The 27,788-nt window shown below is 35.1% G+C and overlaps 3 protein-coding genes and 1 long non-coding RNA gene across 6 annotated transcripts in view; 2 read left to right on the forward strand and 2 right to left on the reverse strand.

Annotated features, from left to right (window-relative positions):
- adgrg11 (adhesion G protein-coupled receptor G11) overlaps window positions 1-8,226 on the reverse strand; it is a 25,819-nt gene extending 17,593 nt beyond the window's left edge. The window contains exons 1-2 of the mRNA XM_016481932.1: window positions 8,115-8,226; window positions 5,065-5,174 (exon numbers count right to left, since the gene is read on the reverse strand). The gene's annotated coding sequence lies outside the window, so the exon portion shown is untranslated. The remainder of the gene's footprint in view (window positions 1-5,064; window positions 5,175-8,114) is intronic.
- Window positions 8,227-8,238: 12 nt separating this feature from the next.
- Window positions 8,239-15,500, forward strand: bmf2 (BCL2 modifying factor 2). The gene is made up of 5 exons (XM_016481933.1): window positions 8,239-8,368; window positions 9,879-10,237; window positions 10,709-10,902; window positions 12,401-14,037; window positions 15,117-15,500. The coding sequence occupies exons 2-4, from the start codon at window positions 9,901-9,903 to the stop codon at window positions 12,500-12,502; spliced, it is 633 nt and encodes a 210-aa protein (XP_016337419.1). The 5' UTR covers window positions 8,239-8,368; window positions 9,879-9,900; the 3' UTR covers window positions 12,503-14,037; window positions 15,117-15,500.
- Window positions 15,501-16,298: 798 nt separating this feature from the next.
- The window catches only part of flvcr2b (FLVCR choline and putative heme transporter 2b), a 15,356-nt gene continuing 3,866 nt past the window's right edge, over window positions 16,299-27,788 (reverse strand). For 2 of the 3 annotated variants that reach the window (XM_016481935.1, XM_016481934.1), the window contains 10 exons: window positions 26,084-26,225; window positions 23,980-24,120; window positions 22,491-22,558; window positions 22,174-22,277; window positions 20,807-20,917; window positions 20,499-20,604; window positions 20,255-20,366; window positions 19,046-19,101; window positions 17,304-17,414; window positions 16,299-16,955 (listed from right to left, as the gene is read on the reverse strand). In XM_016481935.1, the coding sequence (XP_016337421.1) occupies window positions 17,346-17,414; window positions 19,046-19,101; window positions 20,255-20,366; window positions 20,499-20,604; window positions 20,807-20,917; window positions 22,174-22,277; window positions 22,491-22,558; window positions 23,980-24,120; window positions 26,084-26,225 (909 nt within the window). In that variant the 3' untranslated portion in view covers window positions 16,299-16,955; window positions 17,304-17,345. The remainder of the gene's footprint in view (window positions 16,956-17,303; window positions 17,415-19,045; window positions 19,102-20,254; window positions 20,367-20,498; window positions 20,605-20,806; window positions 20,918-22,173; window positions 22,278-22,490; window positions 22,559-23,979; window positions 24,121-26,083; window positions 26,226-27,788) is intronic. The other variant, XM_016481936.1, reaches the window with a different exon arrangement.
- LOC107685370 (uncharacterized) overlaps window positions 17,075-27,788 on the forward strand; it is a 14,596-nt gene continuing 3,882 nt past the window's right edge. Inside the window, exons 1-2 of the long non-coding RNA XR_001633945.1 lie at window positions 17,075-17,084; window positions 22,472-22,475. This is a non-coding gene — a long non-coding RNA (uncharacterized LOC107685370). The remainder of the gene's footprint in view (window positions 17,085-22,471; window positions 22,476-27,788) is intronic.

Raw genomic sequence — 27,788 nt, forward strand, 5'->3', positions numbered from 1 at the left:
CCGAAGTCAGTGATGATTTGGGGTGCCGTGACGTCTGCTGGTGTTGGTCTATTGTGTTTGATCAAGTCCAAAGTCAATGCAGTCATCTACCAGGAGATTTTGGAGCACTTTATGCTTCCATCTGCTGGCAAGCTTTATGGAGATGCTGATTTCCTTTTCCAGCAGGACTTAGCACTAGGGCTGTCGCGGTGAGGGATTCTCCCTTGCGGTAATTTTGAGTGGCTCAATGCGATATTATGCGGTATTATCGCCATACATATACATATATATACACACACACACACACACACACACACAGAACATAAACCTGACAATAAGATTGTTAGGCTATCGTTAGCCTATATGTATAACAGTTAGCCTAGTTGTAATCTGATCTTCTAATCTGACTGGACAAGAGACTTTCTATTGATATTTCCTCCGGCGCGCGTTCTAGACGGTCTGTCAGTCAGTGCAGTTACAGTGTTGCGCCACAAGGTGGTGGAAAGGGACTGTCATTCAACTACACGTTCAAAAACACTGATTCATTCATTCAAAGAGACGTAATGAAACACGCTGTTGAAATCATTTTAACTTTGAGCGCCACTTTAGAAGGCTCAGCTGACCAGCTTTGCGTCGATGCTAAGACAGAGATTTCGCATTCCTTGGACATGACAACCTATTTTCACAAATATATATGACTCGGCCTGGAGGACAGACGCAAGTAATCGCAGGTATTCAGAAACCAATGAAACCGAAACCAAATAGTGTTGAAACAGGAAGTGAAGTAAACAGAAGAGAATGACAAAATAACGGTCCACATAACAGAACATAAACCTGACAATAAGATCGTTAGGCTATCGTTAGCCTATATGTATAACAGTTAGCCTAGTTGTAATCTGATTTTCTAATCTGACTGGACAAGAGACTTTCTATTGATATTTCCACCTGCGCGCGTTCTAGACGGGCTGTCAGTCAGTGAAGTTAGTGTTGCGCCACAAGGTGGTGGAAAGGGACTGTCATTCAACTACATGTTCAAAAACGCTGATTCCTTCATTCAAAGAGACGAAACACGCTGTTGAAATCATTTTAACTTTGAGGGCCACTTTAGAAGGCTCAGCTGACCAGCTATGCGTCGATGCTAAGACAGAGATTTCTCTTTCCTTGGACATGACAACCTATTTTCACAAATATATATGACTCGGCCTGGAGGACAGACACAAGTAATCGCACGCGCTCAGTCGATCTCTCTCTCTCTCTCTCATTCACTGTCTGTTTAGGCTTGTTAAGTGCAAATCTACGGAGCCTCTACAAATCAGCATGGTACACATTATGTTATCATTACTAACTTGTTTAATATTCAGTCCACATGCATGAAGTGTAAAACAAGAAGGGCATAACCCGCAAAAATCGCGGTTGCTGCGGTTCTTGCATTCCTCTGCGGTTTGCTCGGCAATAGCGCGGTATTGCGATATTGTGGTTATCGCGACAGCCCTACTTAGCACCTGCCCACAGTGCCAAAACCACTTCCAAGTGGTTTGCTGACCAATATATTACTGTGCTTGACTGGCCAGCCAACATGCCTGACCTGAACCCCATATGGAATCTATGGGATATTTTCAAGAGAAAGATGAGAAACCGTTGATTCAACAATACAGATGAGCTGAAGGCCACTATTAAAGAAACCGCAGCAGTTAAAGCTGTGCCACAGGCTGATCGCTTCCATGCCACACCGCTGATGCTGGAATTTGTGCTTAAGGAGCCCTGAACAAGTATTGAGTGCATAAATGAACATACTTTAAAGAACTTGAGCTTTTCTGTTTTGCAAATCCTTTTTTTATTGATCTTAAAAACATCTGAAATGGTTTACTTGTAATGAATCTAGAATACATGAAAGTTTCACTTTTTGAAGTAAGTTACAAAAACATTTACTTTTTCACGATATTCTAATTTTTTGAGATGCACCTGTATATGCATTTTATGTAAATAGTCTGATAGATACAGTGTTATAAAGATCTCATTAATATTACAAGCTACCAGAATTTCATATTACTTTTTGGCCATAGAAATATCAGGATCTGCACCAAACTGCATTTTTTTTTTGGCTCAGATTGGGCCTCTTAATAAAACTGAGCTCCATATTCTCCTATTTCATACTATATGAGCCATACAAGCATGGTGTATCAAATATGATACTCAAAAAACAAACAACAGCAAAAAAAAATATTTTTCTGACATTATTTTCTGTCAGGCTTCTCAGGGTTAAGTATCCATTAACAATTACATTCTTGTTGTGTCGTGTTCTGATCATTCCCATCTTTTGTTCAGACTGTCAGTCTAAATCCGATTGTTGTGGATATCCGATTGGAATCCGATCATATTTAGCAAGTCTGAACGGCAAATTTTTTTACATGAAATCCAATTTTTACAAATCCGTGTCAACTGTCAAGCCACATTAATATGTGGTTTGAAATCATATTCAAATTGCATTTCTGGAAATCTGTTTCAGTCTGACAGCTCAGATCGGATTTTGCATAGATATTTGTCTATGAACAAGGCACTTTATTTCTAATTTAGATTTTCAATGAATATAAGGAGGTCCAAGGTCATTTTATGAAACTGTTGCCCTAGAAGTATTCACTTTAGATATATGTTATGTATTATGTCAAGTTATGTTAAGCATTTTAAATATTCTTTTATTAGAAGTCAATTAACAATCAATCATCGCACACCTGCAGGTAACAGATAGGTGCATAGGAAAAAAAAGACAAAAAGTAAAAAAACTAAGAAACAAAAGAAAATCCCACACACTACCAATACTTGCAAAAGTATCAAATAATACAATTATAAAACAGTAATTTCAAAATTCGAATTTTCACCGAAACATTGTCAATAAATTATTGTTTTTAAAACTTTTGCAAGTACTGGTAGTGGGCAGGATTTTCTTTTGTTTCTTAAACATTCTTTCAGAGGAAATTATTTTATGAGCTAATAAATCACACTGTATCCTTAAGGTTTGGAATATACCTTTAGAAAGGTTATGAGTTTACAAGGTTCTTTCAGGAAATGAATGTAATGCAGGTATTTCGATGCAGTGTCACCTTATCACCAGTAGAGGACGCCATGACATTTTTACTCTGACATTGTGAAGTCAAGCTACTTCTCTGAAAAGTACTGCCGTTTTTTCATATGAGGAAATAGTTGAAACAAGACTTTGAGTATATAAATGTGAAAAGAATGTCCAGTGCTTACAAAAAAAATGTTCAGAGTCATTAGAGGATACACTTAAATTGTGGTTTGACATTTGTAGGGACACCTACTGTATGACAGCCTACAACAAAACTGCTTATCTCATACTTCACACCTCAGGAATGTGTGCTGCTTTCTCTTCTATTTTTAGAGCTCAGTCGAGTTTGTGGTAATAAGGTGGTGGGACATCTGTTTTTTCAATGAACTTACAGGTGCATCTCAATAAATTAGAATGTCGTGGGAAAAGTTAATTTATTTCAGTAATTCAACTCAAATTGTGAAACTCGTGTATTAAATAAATTCAATGCACACAGACTGAAGTCACACATGCAGGTGGCTCAACACAAGAGATCCCGGGGGACCCTATTGGATGCCAGGCTGCAGTTTGCTGACATCACCTGTCACCATCTTCCCTTCAGGCTCCAGCTGAGGATGGAGCAGTTTCCTTTGATCTGGAGCTGCTGTTATTGACATCATCTCTGGGATTTCCAGTATGATATACACACACACACACACACACACACACACACACACATCTCATATAGGTTTCGTTTACAGAAGCTTCGTTTATGAAATACTTGAGCTAATTTAACTACTGAATGTTTGCAAATACCAGTAAGAGTTTCTGTAGTTGTGGTAATTAAAGCTGCATTTAACACATCTTTTTTGACTTTTTGCAGTTTCCTTATATATTATATTTCTTATAATATTCCTCCTTATATATATTGAAGATCTGAGTAAATATAGGCACAAGCCTCAGGTTATTGTCATTGTTGTTTATAGTTAAAAGAGTTTAAAGCAGCCTGCTGTATTAAACGGATAGTTCACCCAAAAATTAAAATTAGCCCATTATTTACTCACCCTCAAGCCATCCTAGGCATATATGACTAACCCTTTAATGCTTTGGAAAGTAATCCAATTAGCTTGAAAAAATGATTAAACTGATTGTAATTATCCAGATAATTGAGATGGATCATTTCTTTGTTCCTTCTGACTTTTCAATTGTAAAAGTGGTGTGGAGCGTGGGTGCACAGCATTTTCAACAGTATAGACCTCATAATAATGAAGGAAAGTATATGTAAAGTAAAAATAGACTTTATGGTGATGTCAAAATTTGTCACATATGTAGTGACGTGTATTTCCTAGTCTAGTAAACAGTTAAAACAGTGCTTACAATCAGTCAGCTAAAACCTTTTCTGAATATGATTAAAGAACATAAATGTAATATTCTACATTGATAACCGGAATTAGTATTATTATATTATTCATATTAAGTTTATACATAGCTTTACTTTATACTTCAGTTAACTTTAGTTTTCAACTTAAATTTATTAAGTACTAAATTTATTTATTTTATTTTGTTGCCAGGACAATATATATATTTTTTCAAGTTTTTATTTTTTTTATAGTTTTTCACCTAATTTTTATATGTTACATCTGCTTGATTTTCAATTACCAATTTTTTAGTTTACGTTTGCTTCAAGTAATGTATGTGGTGGATGTCTTTTACAGGCATCCTACACATCTAAACAGAAATCTTTATTAATACTGTGGTAAAGAGCAAAAAGGCCAGAGATTTTCTTACAGTAGCTTCCATATAAATGAAAGATTTGACTTAATATCTGTAGACATAAGCCTTATATTATTGCCATTGTTGCTTATAATCTAAAAGTAATCCAATTAACTTTAAAAAAAGACTTAATCTACTTATTAAACTGATTATATTTATCTAGATCATTAGATCATTAATGAGACCAATCATTTCTTTGCCAGTTCCTTCAGCTTCAGATTCGACATATTGATCTGTCTTCCCTCAAGCATGATGTCATGCAATCTTACAGCCATGATGTCACTTCTGATTCGTCTTCGGTTGTGTTCATTGAGCTGCTGCTGCTCGTCTGGGGACTCATTCTTCTTGCTAGGTGAATCACGCACCGCTCAACACGCATCTAAAGTTTAAACACAACAGAATGACAAGTAAACACTTTTGGGGGAAAAAAATGACCAGCTAGACCTCAAATATGACATTGTAAATGCTAAAATTAAAAAAAGTAACATCTTCACTTCTAAAGTTTATCCTGTAAATGTAAACAACCAATCTAACGAAACCCTAATGTACGGTAAATTTGTAAGACTGATCAGGAGCTGCACAGATATTAGCAGTGAATCTCAGAAAATAGTGTCACAGGAATAGAAAAAACTTGTGAACAAGCATTAAGAAATCATGTACTGTGATATCGCAACAGTCATTTTACTCCCAGATATTACAAGTGCAAAAAGTGTGTCAACGAAGGCCTGTTTGTCATACAAAATACTTTTTACTAAGAGCAGAACTGCAGCAACAACATCATGTTTGGCTAGCATTTGGATGACTGACGGAAGCCTAACCACCCTGTTTTAGCAGTTGTGGTTTGTTACTAGGAGTCCACGTTGTTGCTCGGCCAATCAAGATGAAGAGAATTTGACCTTCTGCTGTGGGTGTATCCCTTCAGGGCATCCGCAAAAACATATGAATGACTGGGAGATCGTCATGAGCAGCCAATCAGGACGCTGATCTGACCAATCACAGTTGCTTTCTGTTCTGCCGGACAGTTACCAAGTCACTGTTACTGCCTGGGTAATCTGGGGCCGCCTGCCATTGGTTGAAAGTGCTGAGAATTCAGCACCTGATTGGCTGAATAAACACACGCCGTTGCTAGGGAGCTGCACCAATCGCAGCGAGGCCGAAGTCAGCTGTTTGGTTTCTAGGCAGGATTTACTCTCTGAGATGTTTTGGCGGGAGAGCTGGGAGGAAGGAGGGGGCTGTAGAGTGAAGTGGAGCATGTGATGTGTTTGTGTGCGTGTGTGTTTTGCTCTTCCTCTTGTAGGATCTTTCTGATGCAACATGCAGTTGTGAGGGAGGTGTCTCCTGGTCCTCTTGTGATTTTTTTTTTTTTAACGGGTCTTTACTATGAAACAAGAACCAATGATGTAGCTGTTGCCACGGAGGCAGCGCCAGCATTTGTTTTGCCTCGCTCTCATCTTTGGTACCTCCCCATCCACAGTTACCGTAGAAACAGAGTCACTTTGAGTCTATTTCAATCCTCTTCCTCTAGTCGGTGATTTGTCTGTACCTCATCCTCAACTCAAACCATCCCAACATTTTAGCAAACCGAAATCCTTGCCAGCAATGTGTAGGCCTGTACTGACTAGTTAATATGCAGGCTTGAAATAATCTATTACAAAACAAAAACTATTCTTCCTTTACATGTCAATCAACACATTCTGTTTTAGAGTTAACTAGCACAATTTTTCACATTTAAATTGGCCATTGCAACCTCGCGGTTGAGCAGCGTGGCAACAGTGGGCAGGAATGCTGAGCCCAGTGGCTGACAGAAAAGATGATGTCATCGCAAGCTAGTGAGAACAGGAAGCTTGTGATATTCAGGTGACTCACTGCCCATTTACAACAAGTGCACTTGAATTGTGCCTCAATCAGAAAATATGCATACACAAAAATGTGAAAAATTGATCATAGTAGCCACATATATTCCTCTGTCCAATCAACTTTAAAAATGTTAACCCTAGTAAAAAGAAAAACATGTCAGGTTGACAGATGTCAAGGTCAGTGTGTTTGTCCATTACAAAACAGAAAAATAAACAACAAGGTCTCCTGTGGATATTAAAGATTTGCATGGACTACAAAATTCTATTAAATTTGAAGACAAATATTCCTCATATTCAGAAAATGTTCACCCCTGGTGGGCTAGTGGCTAGGGGTGTTTAATTATAATAGTGCACAAAAAATTGCATATACTGTACAAAACCCATATGTATTTTTCTTTCTTTCTTCCGTAAAAACAAAAGGTGAATATATTTAGATTTACTCTCTCTCTTGTTATATATATATATATATATATATATACATACAGTATATATATATATATACACATACAGTATATATATATATATATATATATATATGTGTGTGTGTGTGTGTGTGTGTGTGTTTGAAAAGAGCATTAAAGTACTTTCAAACCATTAGAAGCTTCATTAAACATTAGATATTTTCAGATATATGCATCAATACATCAACTATTGATCTGTTAAGCATATGATAAGCAATTAATAGAGTTTAAAACTAATAATTAAATAGCCCCCTCTTATTATTATTATTAACATCAGAATGTTTTTTGACGTAATTTAAATCTAAATGACACAATTCAGTTCATAACTTCCATTACCACCATTATTGCATGATTAGTAATTGTAGGCTACATTCAAACTATATATATATATAGCCTATATACAGTAGTCAAAATTTGAAGTGGATCAAAAAAGTTCATCAAAGTTGTCCTAAGCCATTTGGTTTTATGAATAATAAATTTCACTTTGATGAAAGGTTTTGATCCACTTCAAATGTTGACTAGTGTATTAGATATACATAGATAAATATTAGATGTAACTTTTAAATAGTTTATAAGGCTTCCAGAAGTACGCAAGCTAGAGGCTGCCATCTTGCATCCAAGTTCCAGGAATATCCATATCATGTAGTGACTTAATATAAATCGAAAGATCTAAAGTTACAAGTCTTTCGAAAATCTCAGTTGTAAAACACATAGCCTAAAAACGAATAACGGCACAAACGTGTTGGAAAACGTTCAGTCAGAAATACATACTTTAGCTAATTAAAGGCTGTCAACGGAAGCGTGTTTTTCACTCATTTCGAATCGTTTAAAGAACTTTTTAAAGTTTTTCAACAAATCCAAAGTCAAAGTGGCATTAAAACGGTTCTTTTAAATAACGTAGCCACTAACTAACAGTCTGAACCTATTAAAACTGCTGAAATACACCGCTTGTATTCAGAAAGAAACTTACCGTTTCAACACATAAACCTTAGAGTAACTGACCTCTTCCCTCGGGCACCAACAACACGCAGATTCCCGCCTCCCGCTCGAGTAATTACCATATCACGTGCCGCCAGGGGGCGTGGTTTTCTGCGCGCTCGTGTCCAATACCAACATCTCGAGCGCAGGGCGCAGAATGAAAGCGGAGCGAGTCCGTGTTAGTAAATAAATACAAGCAGACTGAAGACGGAATAAAAGAGCGCTGACACAAAAAGCGGAATAAAAGCAGCACTGACACACACATTCAAGCACTGGCGGTGAGTGTCTGTTGTTTCTGTGTTTTATTTGCTGCAGTTTCATTGTGTATTCTGTGATTTCTGTGGAATACTATATAAAAATAAGAACTGAAACGATTCTGCTTTTGTCCTTGAAAAACAACGTTCCAGTGATTTGATCTGTGAAAGAAAGTGACAAAAGTTTTAAATTACAGAGTAAACTTCATAACACACTGAAATATCCCCAACATCACATTCTGATTTGCCCATCTGAACTTTATAAAACTGAAATATCAAAAAGTGACAATCACATGAAGTCTCATGCTGTCCTGATTTTTTATGCATTTGTTTTTTTTTTACTATGGTAAATTTTACCTAGTGGTATATCCTTTGTTATTGTTTTTGAATTCCTTGCTGAAAATAACAACTTAAACCGCCTAACATGGTTTGTTAAATAATAAGAGTGGTTTATGATGGTCTACAGTGGTCTTTCAGCCTGGACAAGCTGGTATACTGTTTGCCCCTTGGAAGAAAACCCCCTAAAACCAGCCCACAGACCAGGGTAACCAAGCTGGGAGACCAGCTAAGACCAGCAAACCATCTTGGGCTGGTTTTTCAGCAGGGATTAAGAGTTTAATTCTTATTAATAATCATCTGTCCATATGATAATCCCTCTATTAATAGAATTACACCTTTTAAATGATTATTTGTCCTGATGACTACAGCATTCATGCACTGCAAACAAATTCTGCAAAAAAACGTCTCAAAACTCTTCTTGCAGTTTCTCAGTTTGACTAATTTCACTGCAGCTGCCATGTACAATATGAAACTATTCTCTTTGAAAGCATCTGTACTAATCTGCACTGTAACTCTCAGTTGATCAGATTATTCATGAACACTTCATAAACGGATATGTTTGTTATGATGGTGCAGATTCGAATCGTATTGTTTTCTGGGAAACGGCGGCAGACAGAACATTTGAGCACAGGCCTGAAACTTCCTCTCATTTCCTCTCTCAGGAGTATGAGACTCCTTTGAAATGTTGCCATTTGACGTTACGGTGGTTTTGTTTGTGACTAGCCTGTAGCTATCTTAGTCATCTCACCGCTGCACTTTCATGCCAGAAGTTGCACTTTATGAGCTGATCTACTGTCAGATCTTAGTTATTCATTGTTAAACCAAACAAAACCCATCTAGTTCAGTCATGGTTGTTTGTTCATGTGAATGTGGGTGAGATCTCTGTGAGATTCAGCACTTGCATCAGGTCAAGTGTTCCTAAACTACACTGATGTGAACTGGAGAGTGGTGGACTGGAGAACAATGAAAAATCATGCTGAATGCCATACCAATCATATAATTGTGCATAATTTGGGGTTGAAAAATAAATAAACTTATCAACTTTTCAAAAAACAAAACTTCATGTCCTGAAGCAAAACAACTCCATTAGAAAGAATAGTTTTTTGTATTTTTTTTGTCATGTAATACAGAACGATTGAACAGCATGTGAATTCTCATATAGTTGCACAAAGTGACAGTCTGTGGTATATTTCAGGGCGGTTTTGCTGACTCCGCCGATGGATGATGAGGAAGACGAACAGCTTCCTCACTGCTGTGAAACACCGCTAAGAAACAAGAGCTCAGAGAACAGAGACGGCCCACGAGGAGAGGTGGGACAAACGGCTAACAGACACGGACGCTTTGAAGACAGATCGACGCAGACTGCCAGAACTGTGCTGAATTCAGCGAGAGATGGAGATATGGCACCATTCCAGGGTTTAGAGAGAGATGCATCATCTCCCTGCGGAGCTGTGGATCCCAGGACTGCATTTGGGGCTAACTGTGGAACTGGGGGCCTCGTGTCACTTACTATGGCCCCTGGGGCCCCAGAAGGGCCAAGAGCACTTTTTCATGGTAGGGAAACACAATATGCATCATATAGTCAAATGTGCATTATGAATCACAACATGCACACCTGGAATTAATTTTTTATTTCTGAATATGATATGTCTTATATAAAATATTATATAAAATACATAAATATAAAATATGAATGTAAAAATACAAATTGTGACACACACACACACACACACACACACATATATATATATATATATATATATATACACACATAGTGGTATTTTAATAAAAAATGTTGTTACATTTGTATTGAAACTACAGTTAAAAATTGAAACTATATTTAGTATTGTTAAAATTATTATTATTCATATATTTTATTATATATTATATTATTAAATTATTAAATAAAAATTAATTGATAATAATTAATTTTTATTTAATAATTTAATTATATAATAAAATATATGAATAATAATAATTCTTATTATGCAATATAATAATATAAATATTGTTTTTATCCTAAAGGAAATGCTGTATTTCGTTCACACTTCCCCGCATTGTTCGAACCCGTCCCGGATGGCACACAAAACGCAGAAGAGGACGGAGGGACACCAGAAGAAAAGGAAGACGAACGTGACGTGGGAATTAGCGTGGAGATTCAGATTGGACGTAAACTGCGCGAAATGGGGGATCAGTTTCAGCAGGAACATCTTCAGCTGGTAAGAGTGATTTCAGATGGGACTAGTTTCTTTTCCTCAAGGCCGATGTGAATCAAACGTGTTAAACAGCTTCACAGGTGTTTGTGCACAGAGTCTGTGGTTTTCACTGCAGTGGTTTCTGTCACGATGTGCAATGACATCATCGTCTGTTATTTCAATGCTGCATATGCAAATACTCAGTGGGAGAGATGACATCATTTTTGGTTTACCCGTCCTGTTTACTCAACTTCCCTTAGATGTTATCAAATGTACATCAATAACTTTACAGTAACTGACGGAGTTTAAACACTAGATGATGTTTATTTAGCAACCTCATATATTAAACAAAGTCGTCTAACTTTTTTTTATACTTTTATAACTATTTACAAAACTAAAGTTTGCATAACTATTGAAAACATAATTATTTGGTTTTAATTAAGTTTAATTAAATTTGGTTTCAAGGATTTTTTGGGGGTGGGGCTTACTAAAATAATGATATGGGAGATTAGAATAATTTTGAAAAGTGCCATTTTATCATGTAAATTTGGCCATTGAAGGAGTTATATTGTGTTTTTGTTGTAGTTAAAAACTAGATGAAAAAAAAACAGCAGATGAAGGCAAAATGGTTTTGCTAGAGGTAAACATTTTCCATGTTTTTCCATTTGCATTTATTAATTATTTTATTCAAAGCGACTTATAACATTTACTATGAGAGAAGAAAACAGGGATAAATGTAGATTTATCAAGGTTTTCAATAAATGCCAGTTGAATTTAGTGTCTACCCTGGCTGGCTATAGTTTGTGTGTGATCTCAGAAAGAGGATGTGAAGTGAGTTTATACTGCAGGCTAAATTTAGACTCTGACTCAAGGTCCACGTCAGCAGACATGTGACCACAATCTCAAAAGTAGGCTAATGTAACACCTTTAGTTACACTCTGTATGTGTTATATGCTGAGCCGCTACAACTGAGATGTTTTAATGAACATGCAGATTGTAGATTTTATTGACTGTGGAATGTGGAAATCAGCTGTCATAAGATCAAAAACTGAAACTTCATCTTCTCACAGATCAAACTGGCTGAATAATTGAAAAAGTTGAAAGATGACAATCCAACTAAGAATAAATGGGTCAGAATAATTTGAATTAGTTAATCATAATTACAGTTTGATAACTCTTTTAAATCTAGCATGCCTTCAGTAAGAGAGGCAGCTTATGCAATACACTGCAATAGTCAAGAACTACAACACACGCTCGCCACACAGCTGGCCTGACTGCTGATTGGCCGCTTTAACTGTCCATCAGGGAGATTTAAAGGGAAGGGGAGGAGTTTGAAGTGAAGCTTGAGGCCAGAGCGCCATCTAATGGCAGATATATGCCATTTTGACCCTATTTACTTTCTTGATAGATGCTCCTGGTCTTACTGTGCAAGTACCTCTCTTGACTAATAAAATGCAATCTTTTTAACCTATGTCAAAAATTTTACCTGATGAACAAATATTTTTGGTTTATTTTTGTGCAGTTCACTCAAAGGGGCCAGATGGGTTTGTTCCAGCTAGTGACGACACTCTATAACTTCCTTTTTCCTCAAGAAAGACCCCAAAATGCAAGAGCCCAGAGATGAGAGGCCACGGCGCACCAGTTCAGGACCCAAATGAGTTTTACACAGCACTGTAAGATGCGCAGATCTGGATTGACATGGCTCAAAAAGAAGGTTGCCGCTGGTCGGAGACTTCCCTCCTTTTTCTGAAGAAGCCATTCTAAAAATGGAGCGTTTGAGGAAATTTTCTGCAGGTTGCATATCAATATGAAGATATTAATATTCTGCCTTATGTTTCCCCAACACGTTCACATATGAGCGGATCTCAGCGCCTTAATAAAACCCTTAGAAAATGAAAGAACTGCTTTAATAGGCAACAAGCTGTGAGAATACTCAAGGTCAACAGCATTTGAGCATTTGTGCTGACTTCAATACACCTACTGAACTCCCGACGCATCCCAGAACAGCCTCTTCATCTTTCTCTGCTGGTGTATCACGGTTTATGCTTCATTCACTGCTGTTAACAGTGTTATTTGGACAGAGTTGAAAGACAGAACGGATGTGACATCATAGAGGACCGACACAGAACTGAAACAGCTTTGTTCAAATGCAGAAAAACAACTTGAACATCAGGTTTTAATACCTGTATAACAATAATGAGCCATTTCTGAGAACACGTTGTCAAATATGAATTTTGTGATTTTAAAAGGGTCATTTTTTCTTATTAAGGGAGAATGTACCATAAAATTATTTACAACAATTTTACCCTTCTGAAATATTAGTTTGCCTTAATGGATTCTACTGTTCTGCTGTCATACATTTACATAATGACATGATTTCTCTCAGCACTGAAGTATTACTTGAGATATCAGTGTTTAAAGCATCTCTTCAGTAATTGGTGACATTCAAAATGTGCTCAAAGAGCAATACACCAAATCATATTTTACAGTACAACTCAAGCGATAAATGCAATCAATAATATCTAATCTAATCTACAAGTCACCACATAAGAACCTATTAAAGTTCTAGTAAGAGTTGTGTTGGTATATATATGTCAATCAGTAGTTATTATACAGAGGTTTTTATTACTGTAAATGTCTTAAGAGGGAAAGTGTCCTCTGCATAGCGTAAATATGCTTTAATTAAAGGGTCAGTTCGCACAGAAATTAATATTATGTAATCTGTTACTCACCCTCATGTCATTCCGAATATTCATGTGTTATTTTCTTTCTTCCATGCAAAAAAGTTTATGGTTTTCGTTAGGGTAGCGCCATGTTTAATTTTGGCGGGAATGAAAACGAAGCAGTGAGGGATATAAAAGTAGTAACGAAACAAATACAAACATTGCAATTTGATTTAGGACATTTTATACAGTACATGCTATCTAAAAACTGTCCATTCCTCAGACTCGTTTTCAGCTGCATCAAATTATAAATGGCGTCTGTCCAAGTTTGTAAACGATGGCAGAATTCACATTTTTAACGTGAACTGTCCCTTTAAGAATGAGGACGATAATGAACTCGTCCAATGAGGCGGCCAGATCGCATCACGTGACTGGCTAATGATCTGGCGATTCTGATATGAATATTTAAGTTTGTATAGATATGCGATAAAGCGGGGTAATTTATTTTCCACATATATATTTGTAAACTCATATTGTATAAGTGAATTTAATATAAATATCAGATTAATAATTTAATTTATCGAAAATAGATATCGTTCCATGCTTTTTTTGTGGTACAATCTACTGAGGTGCCTGTACTTTTGCGGTTTACAATTTTACATGGTTTGCTTATGCATTATCGATAGTTTAATACACATAATGTCGTCAGCAGTGTTGGGGAAAGTTACTTTTAAAAGTAATGTATTACAATATTGCGTTACTCCATACAAAAGTAACGAAGTACGTTACTTCGTTACTTTTTATGGAAAGTAATGCGTTACGTTACTTTTGCATTACTTTTTAAATCTGGACAGGACTTGCTTGTTTGTTTTTAAAATAAAAAAGTTATATTTGTGGCAAATATAAAAGCCTTTGCACACCAAAAGTGAAATGAACAAGTCTCAGGCTGAAGGGAAAGTACATTTACGTCTGTACATTAGAATGCAGAAGAAGAAATTTCAACACTTTTTGCTTATTATTATGGTTGAACTGGATCATCGAAGGTCAGAAGCAAAGACATTGCTTAATAGAATGGGATTAAATACATAAAGGATATTTGTGTTGTTTAACATTTAATTATTGCAGGTTTGCGTGTTTTTTTTTGTGAGTGAGATGAATTAATGCATATTCATATTTATTTTAGAACTACAGTAACATCTTCTGATTTCTCTCAACATGGGGACAGGAAAGCTGTCAATCAATAAATTGGAAAAAAAATAATAACTTGCATTACTTATTTGAAAAAGTAACTCAGATATTCTCTTGTAAATTAAAAAGTAATGTGTTACTTTACTAGTTACTTGAAAAAAGTAATCTGATTACGTAACTCGCGTTACTTGTAATGAGTTACCCCCAACACTGGTCGTCAGTATAGTGTTAGAGACCATGAAGACGGTGTGAATATAATACAGACTGTCAGAGTCCACATCTCATTCCTTTGCAATTATTACGATTTTAGACCATTTCCTCAAGACTTTCCACGAAGGTGATGTTCCAGTGCTGTGATGTGTTCTTGTCCTGTTGTTCTTCTGACAGGTGTGCCTCAAATGCTTGTGTATTGGTAACGATGACACTTGCAGACAATCAAACAGCTGAAGGTGCCTTAGAACAGCAGGCCAACAATGAAGGTTTGGGCTTCAGTCACAGCACCCAAACATGTGGATTATAGATCATAAACGAACACGTATCGCAGCCGGGTGAATAAATACCTCCAGCTAAACAACAGGGAGCTCAAACAGACTGTCAAAGAGAATCTGAAGTGATGATTTGCAGGAACAGGCTGCTGCTGCCTCATTCATCTGAAATGCCCTTTCAAATGCACTTGTCTCAGAAAGTCGTCAAAGAAGTAAAACTGTCGAGCTGTTTTTACTTTGTTTGGAATGTGCACGGGACGTTACTGCTGGTTGTTTTTTAATTTTGCTACTTAAAATTATTATACAGTTTGATAAATATATTAAATGCTGTTATAAAATTGTGAAATAAGATGTATTTTTTACGTATATCATAAATGCTGACACTTTTTCTGCAATGTTCACCGCATTAAAATATTTATGGATACTCATTTGAGCTCTATTTGTGATTATTTTTCAATCTGAGAGATTATATACATATATTATTAAAATATATCATTTTAAAATAATAAAATGTATGATTACTATGAATGGGATTGCTCTTAATTATGATTACCATAAATAGTAATTATAGTTAATTATTATAAAATTATAGTTCATTGTAGTTATTTTAAAATTATACATGTAAAATATAATTTAAAATAATTAACTATGATTACTATTTATGGTAATAATAATTATTATATAATGATAATATATAATATTAATATTTTATTAAATATAATTTAATATATAATTCTACAATAATTATATAACAGTTAATATTCAATTATATTTGCATTGTAATATATTTTATTACATTATAATTTTTTTATTTAATTATATTCTATTATAATTGTATATATCATTTCATGAAAATATAGAACTATATAAATATAATTCATTTTAAAATAATACAATTTATGATTACTATTAATTGTAATAATAATAATAAGAAGAAGAAGAAGAAAAATAAGGGTGTTACTGAAAACCATAGCACTGTATTATTCAGTGTCGGGTACAATAGGCAGATATTAATTATACTAAAAACATTTTACAAAACTTTTTTGAATATTTTAAAAATAAAATAATATAACAGTAATGTGCTTTAGATGTTAGATTTGTTTTATTTATTACAATTTATTCAGATGGTCTTTAGAGAGCTTCAATTAGGGTAAAAAAAAACGAAACAACTATATAAAAATAAAGAAACAGTTATTCAGTACTTATTGCACAGATTGAAACCAACACAGTATATTTAACTGTGTTGAGCTTCGGTTTCAATTCTTAAGTTCAAACAATACTGAAATGCTCCACATTCTTATGGGTTTCATTGTAGATTTTTTTTTCAAACTTACAATAAGACATTGTTTGAAGATATAAGAAATTTTAAATGTTAACAATAATTTAAATCATCATTTGATAAACTAGTTAAAAAATTTGAATGTCTCCTACTTGAGATGATTAGTGATCAAGTAAACAAATGATCACACAATACCAACAAAACAAACAAACACCTGATCAGTCCCTGGCTGATATAAACACTCAATACAGTTCAAATGAACACACACACACACACACACACACACAAACACACACACACACACACACAATACAGCGTGATTCAAAAGTCCCAAAGGAAAAATGTATAAAAGTTCAAGGCAGGATAAAAAACTATAAAAGATAATTGTACTAATTGATCAGTCGCGTGATCACATTAGAGTTTGGCTTCAAAAGCTTGTGCCGGTGACGCTTCCACAGGGCCCTGCAAACACAAAACACATCATCAGTAACAGATATCACAGTAAAACGGCGCCCCCTGTTGGCCACAAACCAGTTTCATGCACACATCTCCAGTTAGTATGTTAGTGGATTAAATGAAGGTTAAATGTTAGTACACATGGAACATCAAACTACAATACACACACACACACACACACACACACACGTACAAAGCTCAAGGGTGAAGCGTTCAGACAGAGTAGGCAAAAAATCATGAACATTGGACTCTGAGAGAGAATCAAAAGCACATCTGAATCACTTTATAAGCGATAATTAAAATGAGCCTCATCGATCGTGAATCAGAAGGGCTGATCGCATGTGCCACCCATACCTGAACCACAGTGAGCAATAAAATCAGGCAGTGATTGATTGATCACATGTGTGTGGAGGGGAGGAGAGACGTCCCACTGTGATCCTGAACGTCTGACCTGCCCAATGCTGCCTGTAGACACACACACACACACACACACACACACACACACACACACACACTGATCTGTAAACATGAATGGATTTGGACAGATAGGAAACTAGAAGAGAGAATGAGATGATCAGAGGAGGAGGTTGAGTTAAAAACATCCCATTCAAAATGAGTGGAAAATAGAATAGAATAAGTGGAAAAATGGAAAGGAAGAACCGGATAAGTGGAAAAGAGGAATGAGTTTTTTTTCAGTTTTTTGAAAGAAATTAGTACTTTTATTCACCAAGAACACTGAGAATTGATCAAAAGTGTCATTTACAATGTTACAAAAGATTTCTATTTCATCAAAAGTGTCATTTACAATGTTACAAAAGATTTCTATTTCAAATCAACACTGTTTTTTGACTTTCTATTTAAAAAAACTGTATTATCATGGTTTCCATTAAAATTTTTAAGCAGCACAATTGTATTTAACATCGATGTGTACAATTATTGTCATTTTATTTTAATATATATGCACAGGACTAAGTCATCCTACAACATTTACGAATTTGTATCCTGTTTACGCATTACCTGACCAGTTAAATTAGAATTTGTCTTTATATGCATTTGTCCCTCAGTGTTGTTATTCTGTCATAGGTTATTACATTTTAATTTATTTTATCATTGTAATTATCTTTTTTTTCTTCTCTTAATTGTCGTTGCTCTGTGTGTTGTGTAAAAGCAAAAACACTAAAATAAATGTAAAAAGAAAACAACAGTATTTAACATTGATAATAAGATATGTTTCTTAAGCAGCAAATCAGCATATGAGAAGGATTTCTGAAGGATCATGTGACATTGAAAAAAGTAAATTTTAAACTGTAATAATATTTCACAATATTACTGTTTTTATTGCATTTCAATCAAATAATGAAATGATCAAATAAATGCAGCCTTGGTGAGCAGGAGAGACTTCTTTCAAAACCATTTATAAAATCGTACCAACTCCAAACGTTTGAATGATAGTGTAGTGTATATGAGAGGAGAGAGACAATCAAATGGGAAAACAGAGCCGGATCATGGGAAATTGGAAAGAGAGAGTGAATGGAATGCTTGGATCAAGAAAACATGACATCGCATGTAAAGATGAGCATGACTGATGGTGAAGAACAGGATGAAATGTGTTTATAGAGCTGGTATGATTCTCAGAGCATTTCCCGTGTGTCATCCAATCACAGTGCTGGAATGTTAACACAATAAAAATTTCAAAAGCGCCTCGTCAGAAGACCCTCGAAAATCTGCAGGAACATGGTAATGCTGTGGACGTTTGAAACAACAGCTATCAAACCAAAAACACCTTTGAATGAACACTGAAGTTCAGGTTAAAACACAACAACACAGAAACATGAGATAGAAACATCAGGAGTGTCATTTTCTCTAGTATCTGCAGCACATGTTAGTGGACATGAAATTATTTCTGTTGTATCAATCTGACAAACAAGAGGCACACACTAGCAGAAAATACAAAATATGAACTTATTGCTGGATGGGAAGGTCATGTAAACCTTAATCTGATTTATATCACCAATATAACACATATAATGTATAAAGTGTAATTGTAAAGTGCAACTGTGTAAATGTTTTGCTGATACGTTTGGTTTGATACTTACGGCTGCCAGTGCTTGTTGGTTTGCCAGCTGTCTGCGCAGATCAGACTTAATACAGGCTGAGATAAAGAACAGAAATGCAATGAGACACACATAATTACATTTAACATGCACCAAACCATCTACTAAGATGACTGTTGCAACCTGTACGCTCTAGTCTATCTAATCAGTATCTAAATTGTGAATATAAAATCGATGAATCCCTCAAAGAACATGTCCAGGTCATATTTCACCTCAAAAATCTAAATAAATAAATATTTTATTTTAATTTTTTATTATATGGATTCCATTTTTATGCACTGTGAAATTTTTTTTTATTACAATAAAATATTACTCCCTTAAAAATGCTATAAATATTATAATATTTAAATAATGCAATAAATATTGACCCTAAAAAGGATATGATGTTCTTTGAACAAAATAATAATAATAATAACAATAATAATAATTCTTATTAAAATAATACAAAATAAAAAATGTATAATAATAACAACGTGGAAGATCAATCTGATTAGACTTTTGAGATGCAAGTCGTTGTCAACAGAGAAACAAAGTTTAAAGTAATTAAACTTTGCACCTCTATGCATAAATGTTATATGAAGGACTGTATAATTACTCTTTTTATTGCCTGGAAAATTAGCTGAATATTAACCAGTAACAACCATTTAAATAACTGCAGCCAACATTATTATTGTAATTATACAAAATTATACTAGTTTATAACCATGTGCCAACTAGCCCCGACCTGGCATTTATGAAAAACATGCTTGCCCTGACAACACAGCTAACCATTTGATTAAAATTGACCTTCATTTTAGGAGCTTTTGACATGTACAACTAACTAATGTGAAGAGACACAGAAATCCCATCTGGCTCCGTGTTTGGACCTAGAAGGATTCTGGCTGTAACCCAAAACATTGTCCCAAAACAATGTTGCTTTTCCTATATTTACACAACCCAGTGTTTTTTTTTCAGTGTTTAATAGCTCATACATTAACTGAAACATCAGAGGACACCGCAGCTTTCATAACGTCAAATGAATTTTAATATACAATGCTTTCCAAGAAGCATTATCATCACCAGGAAGCAAAACATTCAAAAGTAACTAGACCAACAGTAGGGCCAGAGTAAAAAACAACAGTTTCACAATCCCTCAAATATAAGCTCAATACTCGATTAAAGAGGAACAAATGAGTATTGAACGATCTGCACCTGTAATGATGGTTCCTATCAGCAGGAAGGCACACAGGAAGAGATTTCCGGCCAGAGTATTAAAAGAGTCCATGATTTTCCCCTGACAGATCGTAAATATAATCCCGAATACCTGCAGTAAGAAATCACAATTATTAGGATTGCTGGTAACTCCATATAAACGCTCTAAAATAATATAAAACTCAATGCAAAATAAGACACAACTCTTAGAAATAACAGTTATCATTAAATATCACACACAAACCTGTGCTGAGCAGTTCAGAAGTCCTGAAGACGTCCCCTCAGACTCTGGGTAAGTCAATTCAACAGCAAACTCAAAACCGAGGGGAAGGTAACCCGTCATGAAGAACCTGCATAAATAACACAACATCTCGGGCAAACTTATATATACATTTATTTATATCTATATACAGTATATATATAAAGAGAGAGAGAGAGAGGATTTTATTGTAACTCAGATATTACAAAACAAAACAGAAACAAACTGTAACAACAACAACAACAAAGAAAGAATAAAATAAAAGATGTTTTTCATTTGAAATCTTGTAGTACCCGAGGGTTCCTGCTGTGATGAAGACCACCCACAGGTGACCCAGATCCAAGGTAAAAGCATAAAGCACCAAACCCACAAGCGACATCACATACACGGCTAGAGTCGTTTGTCTGTGGAGACATGACATAACAGAGACATGGGACAGGCTAAATCTTTCATCAGGATCCAACATGTAAATCCTAGTATGATTGGGCAAAAGAGTTTTTTCATGTCATTCACAGCAGCTGCAAACACATGCAGATCCAGAAAAAAACATTTCAGTTTATTTCGTAAAACAGCATCTGCTAAGTCTGAATCTAACATATATCTGGGTGTTTCATCAAAACCTTTTGGTTTTGGAGGAAATGATGGCACAACTGTTGGATAATCGCAATTTGTGTAACAAAATATATCAATAATTTTCACATCATAAAAATGTAAATGATTTATGATTGCTTTATTTTTGTTTAGATTATTGGTTTGAAAAATGTAATGTTTTTAACATGGATTTTTATATTTTTAAGACCGAACATCTGGGTTTAGGACAAGGGGAAAAACAATTAAATCTACACTACTATTCAAAAGTTTGGGGTCTGTACGATAAAAAAAAAAAAACTTTCACAAGGATGCGTTATATAAAAGACATTTATAATGTTTTAAAAGATTTCAATTTAAAACAAATGCTGTTCATTTTAACTTTCTATTCATCATAGAACCCTGAAAAATAAAATATATTACAGTATAAAAGACATTTATAATGTTTTAAAAGATTTCAATTTCAAACAAATGCTGTTCATTTTAACTTTCTATTCATCATAGAACCCTGAAAAATAAAATATATTACAGTTTTTACAAAAATATGAAGCAACTGTTTTCAACATTGATAAAAATGAGAAATGTTTCTAGAGCAGCAAATCAGCATATTAATATGATTTCTGAAGGATCATGTGACACTGAAGACTGGAGTAATGATGCTGAAAATTCAGCTTTGCATCACAAGAATAAATTATATATTAAAATATATTCAAATATAACACAGTTATTTTAATTTGCAATAATATTTCACAATATTCGTTTTTTTTTTTTTACTTTTTTTTATCAAATAAATGCAGCTTTGGTGAGCATAAGAGACTCTTTTCAAAAACATTTAAAAAACCTTACTGACCACAAACCTTTGAACAGTATAGTGTATACATAAAAACTAATATTTGAAAAGTAGCAAAAGTACATATCAATAAACTCCAGTGACAATATGTCTGAAGTTGAAGAAACACCCATTAACCAAAAATCAAAAACACACTTATCTTCAAGGAGGAACGAAGACAAATGTTTATCGAGCACTGTCGCTGTCTGAAGAACATTTCAAGATTAAAGTCCAGCCTCTTACTTGTATGTCTTAGATCGGTCTAACCAGATCCCACAGATGAGAGATCCCACCATGCCAGCGATCACGATGGTGAGGCCGATCCTGCCGGCGTTCACCTCCTCTCCCTGTTCAAAGCAGAGCAAATTTTCACATGCATTCTGTTTTACCAAAAATGTATTAAGATCAGTTTTCTGGATAAACAAATAATATAAGTAATGAAACCCACCAATAATGCTAATTAAAAAGTAACTGAAGTGATTTCAGTGATTAATGTAAGCTGCATGTAGGTCAGGGGCTTTCGTGATTGGCTGGATAGGAGGTGGGTGGGAGGGACTTACAGGATAGTGTTCAATGATCATTCGGTTGAGAAGCGTACTGACAGCGTAGAAACAGCCAACATTCAGCCCTGAAGAAGAAAGACGGATGAAGTCAAAACCAGAAACAGGCTGAAAGCATAACCTTGAAATTTAAAAAAGTAGCCTGGTAGACAGCTGATATGGTGTGTATCTAGTAAGCTGTAAATGTCTTCACATTTCTGAAGCAGCTGTAAAGATATAAAGAGCTCTGCATTCCTGCAGGATTATTTCTGTCAATGTTCAGCCAGGTTAAATGCAGCTACAAGCTTCTCATGCAAGTGTTGCACAGGTGTGTGTGTGTGTGGATAGATCATAAACTCTTACTGTTAATGTAGTTCATGCCAGTCAAGTTATGACTATTTCTGTTTAGTACTTGTTTTATATTTTTTCAGATGAAAAAGTTATTTTCCATTTACTTGCACAATCTTGCAAATGAAATTACATTAAATTAATCTTCATGCCATCACAAGCTAGTCATATCTAATACATAAACTAACATTTAAATCTTAATGTTTTTTAAATAAGTCTCTTATGATCTCATAGGCTGCATTTATTTGATCAAAAATACAGTAAAAACAGCAGTATTGTAAAATAATAAAATATCTGTTTTCTATTTAAATATATTTTAAAATGTAATTTATTGCAGTGATGCAAAGCTGAATTTTCAGCATCATTATTCCAGTATTCAGTGTCACATGATCCTTCAGAAATAATTATAATATGCTGATTTGCTGCTCAAAACAAAAGTCTTATTAATAATGTTGAAAACAGCTGTGCTGCTTTTTCAGGATTGTTTGATGAATAGAAAGTTCACAAGAACAGAATTTATTTGAAATAGAAATCTTTTGTAACATTAAATGTCTTTACTGTTGCTTTTGATTAATTTAATGCATCCTTGATGAATAAAAGTATTAATTTATTTAAAAAAAAAAATTTAATGACCCCTTACTGACCCCCAGGTTTTTGAACGGTAGTGTATTTATAAATAACTAAAATATATATTTGAATTTAAATGTATAACATAAAATCCACAGCAATTTATTAAAATATAATATAAATAACATTTTATTTTAGAAAGAAAGGGAAAATAACGTGGCTGAAGCTGCTACACAGTTTGGCTTCCTGGTTTGAGACTAGCAGGTGTAAGATACTGGTGCGAATATTTTATTCTATAATATATGGATCAAGTCCCTTCATTGTGTTTTGTGTGTTTATATGTGAGTGTGTGAGCGTGACCGTTTTTATAGGCACAATGCGACTATGACTGTAACAGCACATGTGTGATCTGAGGAATCATTTATGTCTGTAGCAGGATAAGTTATGTTCTGAAGTTTAAAAAAGACTATAGAACTATTCATGCTAATGTTTCAGTAACAAACTACCACTGTGTGTTTAAATGGCAAGCAAGCATAATGAACCCCAGTTTGAGGTCCTGAATGGATCTGTTGTGTGCGCAGAGTAAGACATTTACCGTAAGTGATGACGAGAAGGATGAAGGCTTTGTTGCGAAGCAGCCTGAGGATGGATGCTGTATATGAGTAGTTCTCTGGAGAGATCTGCCGAGCCGCGGCCTGAGCGTGGGTGGGAGGGATCTCCGGACGCTCCTGAAACACTGACAAGAACATAAAAACACAAACTCACCCGGTCACCAGTCACATACATCACAGAGAACTCTTCATTTACATATCGTCAACTGTCGGGCAGAAGCCTCATATATCCATATTTTGACATTTTTATTTAATTTTTTCATAAATCAATGCTATCATTCTTTAAGTCTGGATGTGGGTTTTCCAAATATTGAACTAATGAAAAGTATTAAAAAGAGCATGTGACTGAACCTCAGAACACCACTGGATCCTCAAACTGTCATCAAAAACTCATAGAATGAATTACCACACCCTGTTTTCAGTTCTCTGCTATTTTGCGATGCAAGGGTAAATAAAGAACTGGTTGTTTGAATTAGTAGAGCATCTTCTTTACACAAGTAACACAGTCTATAAAGTCTAATGCTTTGTGTATTTAGGGAGCAGAGAAGAGTGTCTTAGTCTTGTCATAGCCGGTGCTGTTTTAAATAGCCTTTGCTTAGCATTTTATCTTTTATAATATTAGATTTTAACAAAATTTACTGAAAGACAAATAAAGCTGAGCACCCACATAGCTACAATATATTGGGAGACTGAAATAAGTTGAAGTTGAAGTACTAAAATGACTAAAAATTTTATAAAATTAAATTAAAGCTAAACAGAAATATATATATTAAAAACGAATAAAAAGATATGGATAAGAATATTACACAAAATGCAAATAACAAAATGATTAAATGATAAGCTAAAATTAAAATGAAACATCACATGTATATTTCATTAAGCCAGTCCTAGAATGCAGTGTGAAAAAAAATAATGAATCAAAGCATTTGAAATAATATAAAATAATAATAAAAAAAAAATATATATATATAGTCATATTATAAAATAAAAAGTCAATTATGCCTGTGTGTTAAATACAAGTGGTACATTTGGGTGGAAATCTTCTTAAATCCAATGTTTTGACATCTGTGAATGTTTGTGTTTGAGTAAAAATTTAGCCTGCTGTCCCCAAAACAGCAGGTGACTGAACTCTATTATAATTGCTCTATCAAACATACACTAGATATGAAAAACTCTGCAGCAGAATTTCAATTGCAGAGCTATTAGACAGAAACACTAGAATCTTCTGTTCTTGTTCTTTACTAGACTTACATAAGAGAGCAGGTAAAAAAAAAAAAAGCAGGTAAAAAAAGAAAGTGCATACATTTTTGGGCAAACTGTCCCTTTAACTCTTTAAAACATCTTGTGATTTTCTTCTTTAATTGTCTAGACATCGTTTTTGCTTGTGAGAACAGAACTGAATTCACGTGAGTGCAGCTCAGAATGTGACAGGATTTTTTTGTGGCTTTGTCAAGATAAAAATGGGCGGCTCAGCATTTAAACAAAAAAGCATATAGAGTAAAAAGAGAGAGCAAAATGGGTTGAAACTGAAAGAAATCTCATTTCCCCTTCTGTCATTTGGGCTAAAGGTCAGATAATCATCAGCACTGACATACTCCATTTGCACTCGTAAAAGCAGACTAACAAAATAACGGGCATTGTGTGCCAACAATCATTTATATGCTATTATGTGTATAAAATATATGTACAAAATTTGTCTGTGTACATGCAGGAAGAAGAACAGGGTAAGACTCAACAAAAAGAAGAACAGACAGGCACTAGAAGATATTAACACACTAAAGTAATAGTGATCTCGCTTCATGCTGCCTACATGGACAGCTGCCTTCTAAGACAGCATCCTAATCTTCATTGAACCTCTTAAATGACAGAAACTCTCTACATAGGCAGCAACTCCTCATGCCACAAAAAAAGACTCACAATCGATTTGATTTAAGCATGCTGCCAAGATAGCAAGATAAACTGTTATCTATGTGAAAGACGTGCAATAATTTGGATAAAGGAAGATATCACATATAAGGCATCTTAATTATGTTGCATCTTTTCATATGAACTTTGGAATGACATAGTATAACTGACGTTTGCTCTTACCAATGACAACCAATACAAACAGGAAGGTGGCCACTCCCGCCGTGATGTAGAACATGACTCTGATGTGAGCCGCCAACTCGTCCAGATTGTCCACATTTGGAACCAGTATTGGTGGAACTAGGAAGCCTATGGCAATCCCCAACTGAAAAAAAAAAAATTCTGATGTTTGAATCCACTGCCTAGTTTTCTATGTTTTGAATCAGCACACCATGAATATAAATTTGGGAACAAGCAAGGGCCTGTTCCACTTAATACTGGGATTCTGAAGACACATAACTGTCATGCAATTATGTGGTTGCACATGGTATTTACTAACAACACTTTAATCCTGTGCTCGTCCTCCATTTGTCAATCTGGGTTCCAGGGACCAATTTAAAAGTTCAGAGAACAACAGAGTAATAATAAATAGTAGTAACAGTAATAATTAATAGTAAAAATAGTAATTATATATATATATATATACACAGTATCTCACAGAAGTGAGTACACCCCTCACATTTTTGTAAATATTTTATTATATCTTTTCATGTGACAACACTGAAGAAATGACCCCTTGCTACAATGTAAAGTAGTGAGTGTACAGCTTGTATAACAGTGTAAATTTGCTGTCCCCTCAAAATAACTCAACACACAGCCATTAATGTCTAAACCGCTGGCCACAAAAGTGAGTACACCCCTAAGTGAAAATGTCCAAATTGGGCCCAAAGTGTCAATATTTTGTGTGGCCACCATTATTTTCCAGCACTGCCTTAACCCTCTTGGGCATGGAGTTCACCAGAGCTTCACAGGTTGCCACTGGAGTCCTCTTCCACTCCTCCATGACGACATCACAGAGCTGGTGGATGTTAGAGACCTTGAGATGCTCAATAGGGTTTAGGTCTGGAGACATGCTTGGCCAATCCATTACCTTTACCCTCAATTGTCAAAGGCAATTGTCAAATGTGATTTATATGTTATAATTTAAAAAAAAATTATACATTTCAATACTTGTTGGTCAAAAAATGCAAAAAATATGTCTATATATAGAAGATATGCGTATCTTGTCATGTCTGCGCTTGCTTGGCCATTTGTTGTGGAAAAAAATAAGGAAAGTGTGTCCAGCTGAATTAATTTAGTATTTTGTCTTCTCTTTCAGTTTTTATAACCATTTCTTACTATGTGTAAGGAAGTTGTTGTTTTTTAGCATGTGTGTTTGGCAGTGTTCTTTTTTAGGATTACTGATAAACTACTGCCGGCACTGGGGATGAGTCCTCTGCACAATGTGACTTTGCTGCAGCCTGAAATTGAACTGCTGGTTTTGTCTGGTCAAAGGAGAACTGGGCAGTAAAATGCTTAAACCTGAATAAAATGCCCAAACATTCCAGTAGCCCCTCACTGCAGAACACAAGATGCAGGGGTCATGGTTGGATCCACATCTAGGGGGTGGAGATTGGTAGGTTTAGGGGTGGAGATGGGTGGGAGTCTTGATTTTGTTTTGGGGGTGTACTAGAACATGCTCTCATGCTTGGTGGTTCGAAAAACGCATTATTTTTTACATAATTTACATTATTACAATACCTTTCTCCCCAACCTAGCACAAACGGCTCGATTAGTTCCGGGTTTGATGACGGCCCGCCTTCCGAAAAACTAAATGTGATGTGATTGGTTAGTTGTCCCAGTGCGTTGTGATTGGCGAACAGCTTAGACGGTGTTTCAGTACTGCCCC

This window comes from Sinocyclocheilus anshuiensis, unplaced genomic scaffold (genome assembly GCF_001515605.1).
Source record: "Sinocyclocheilus anshuiensis isolate Anshui unplaced genomic scaffold, SAMN03320099.WGS_v1.1 scaffold769, whole genome shotgun sequence".
In the NCBI taxonomy this organism is placed as follows: domain Eukaryota; kingdom Metazoa; phylum Chordata; class Actinopteri; order Cypriniformes; family Cyprinidae; genus Sinocyclocheilus; species Sinocyclocheilus anshuiensis.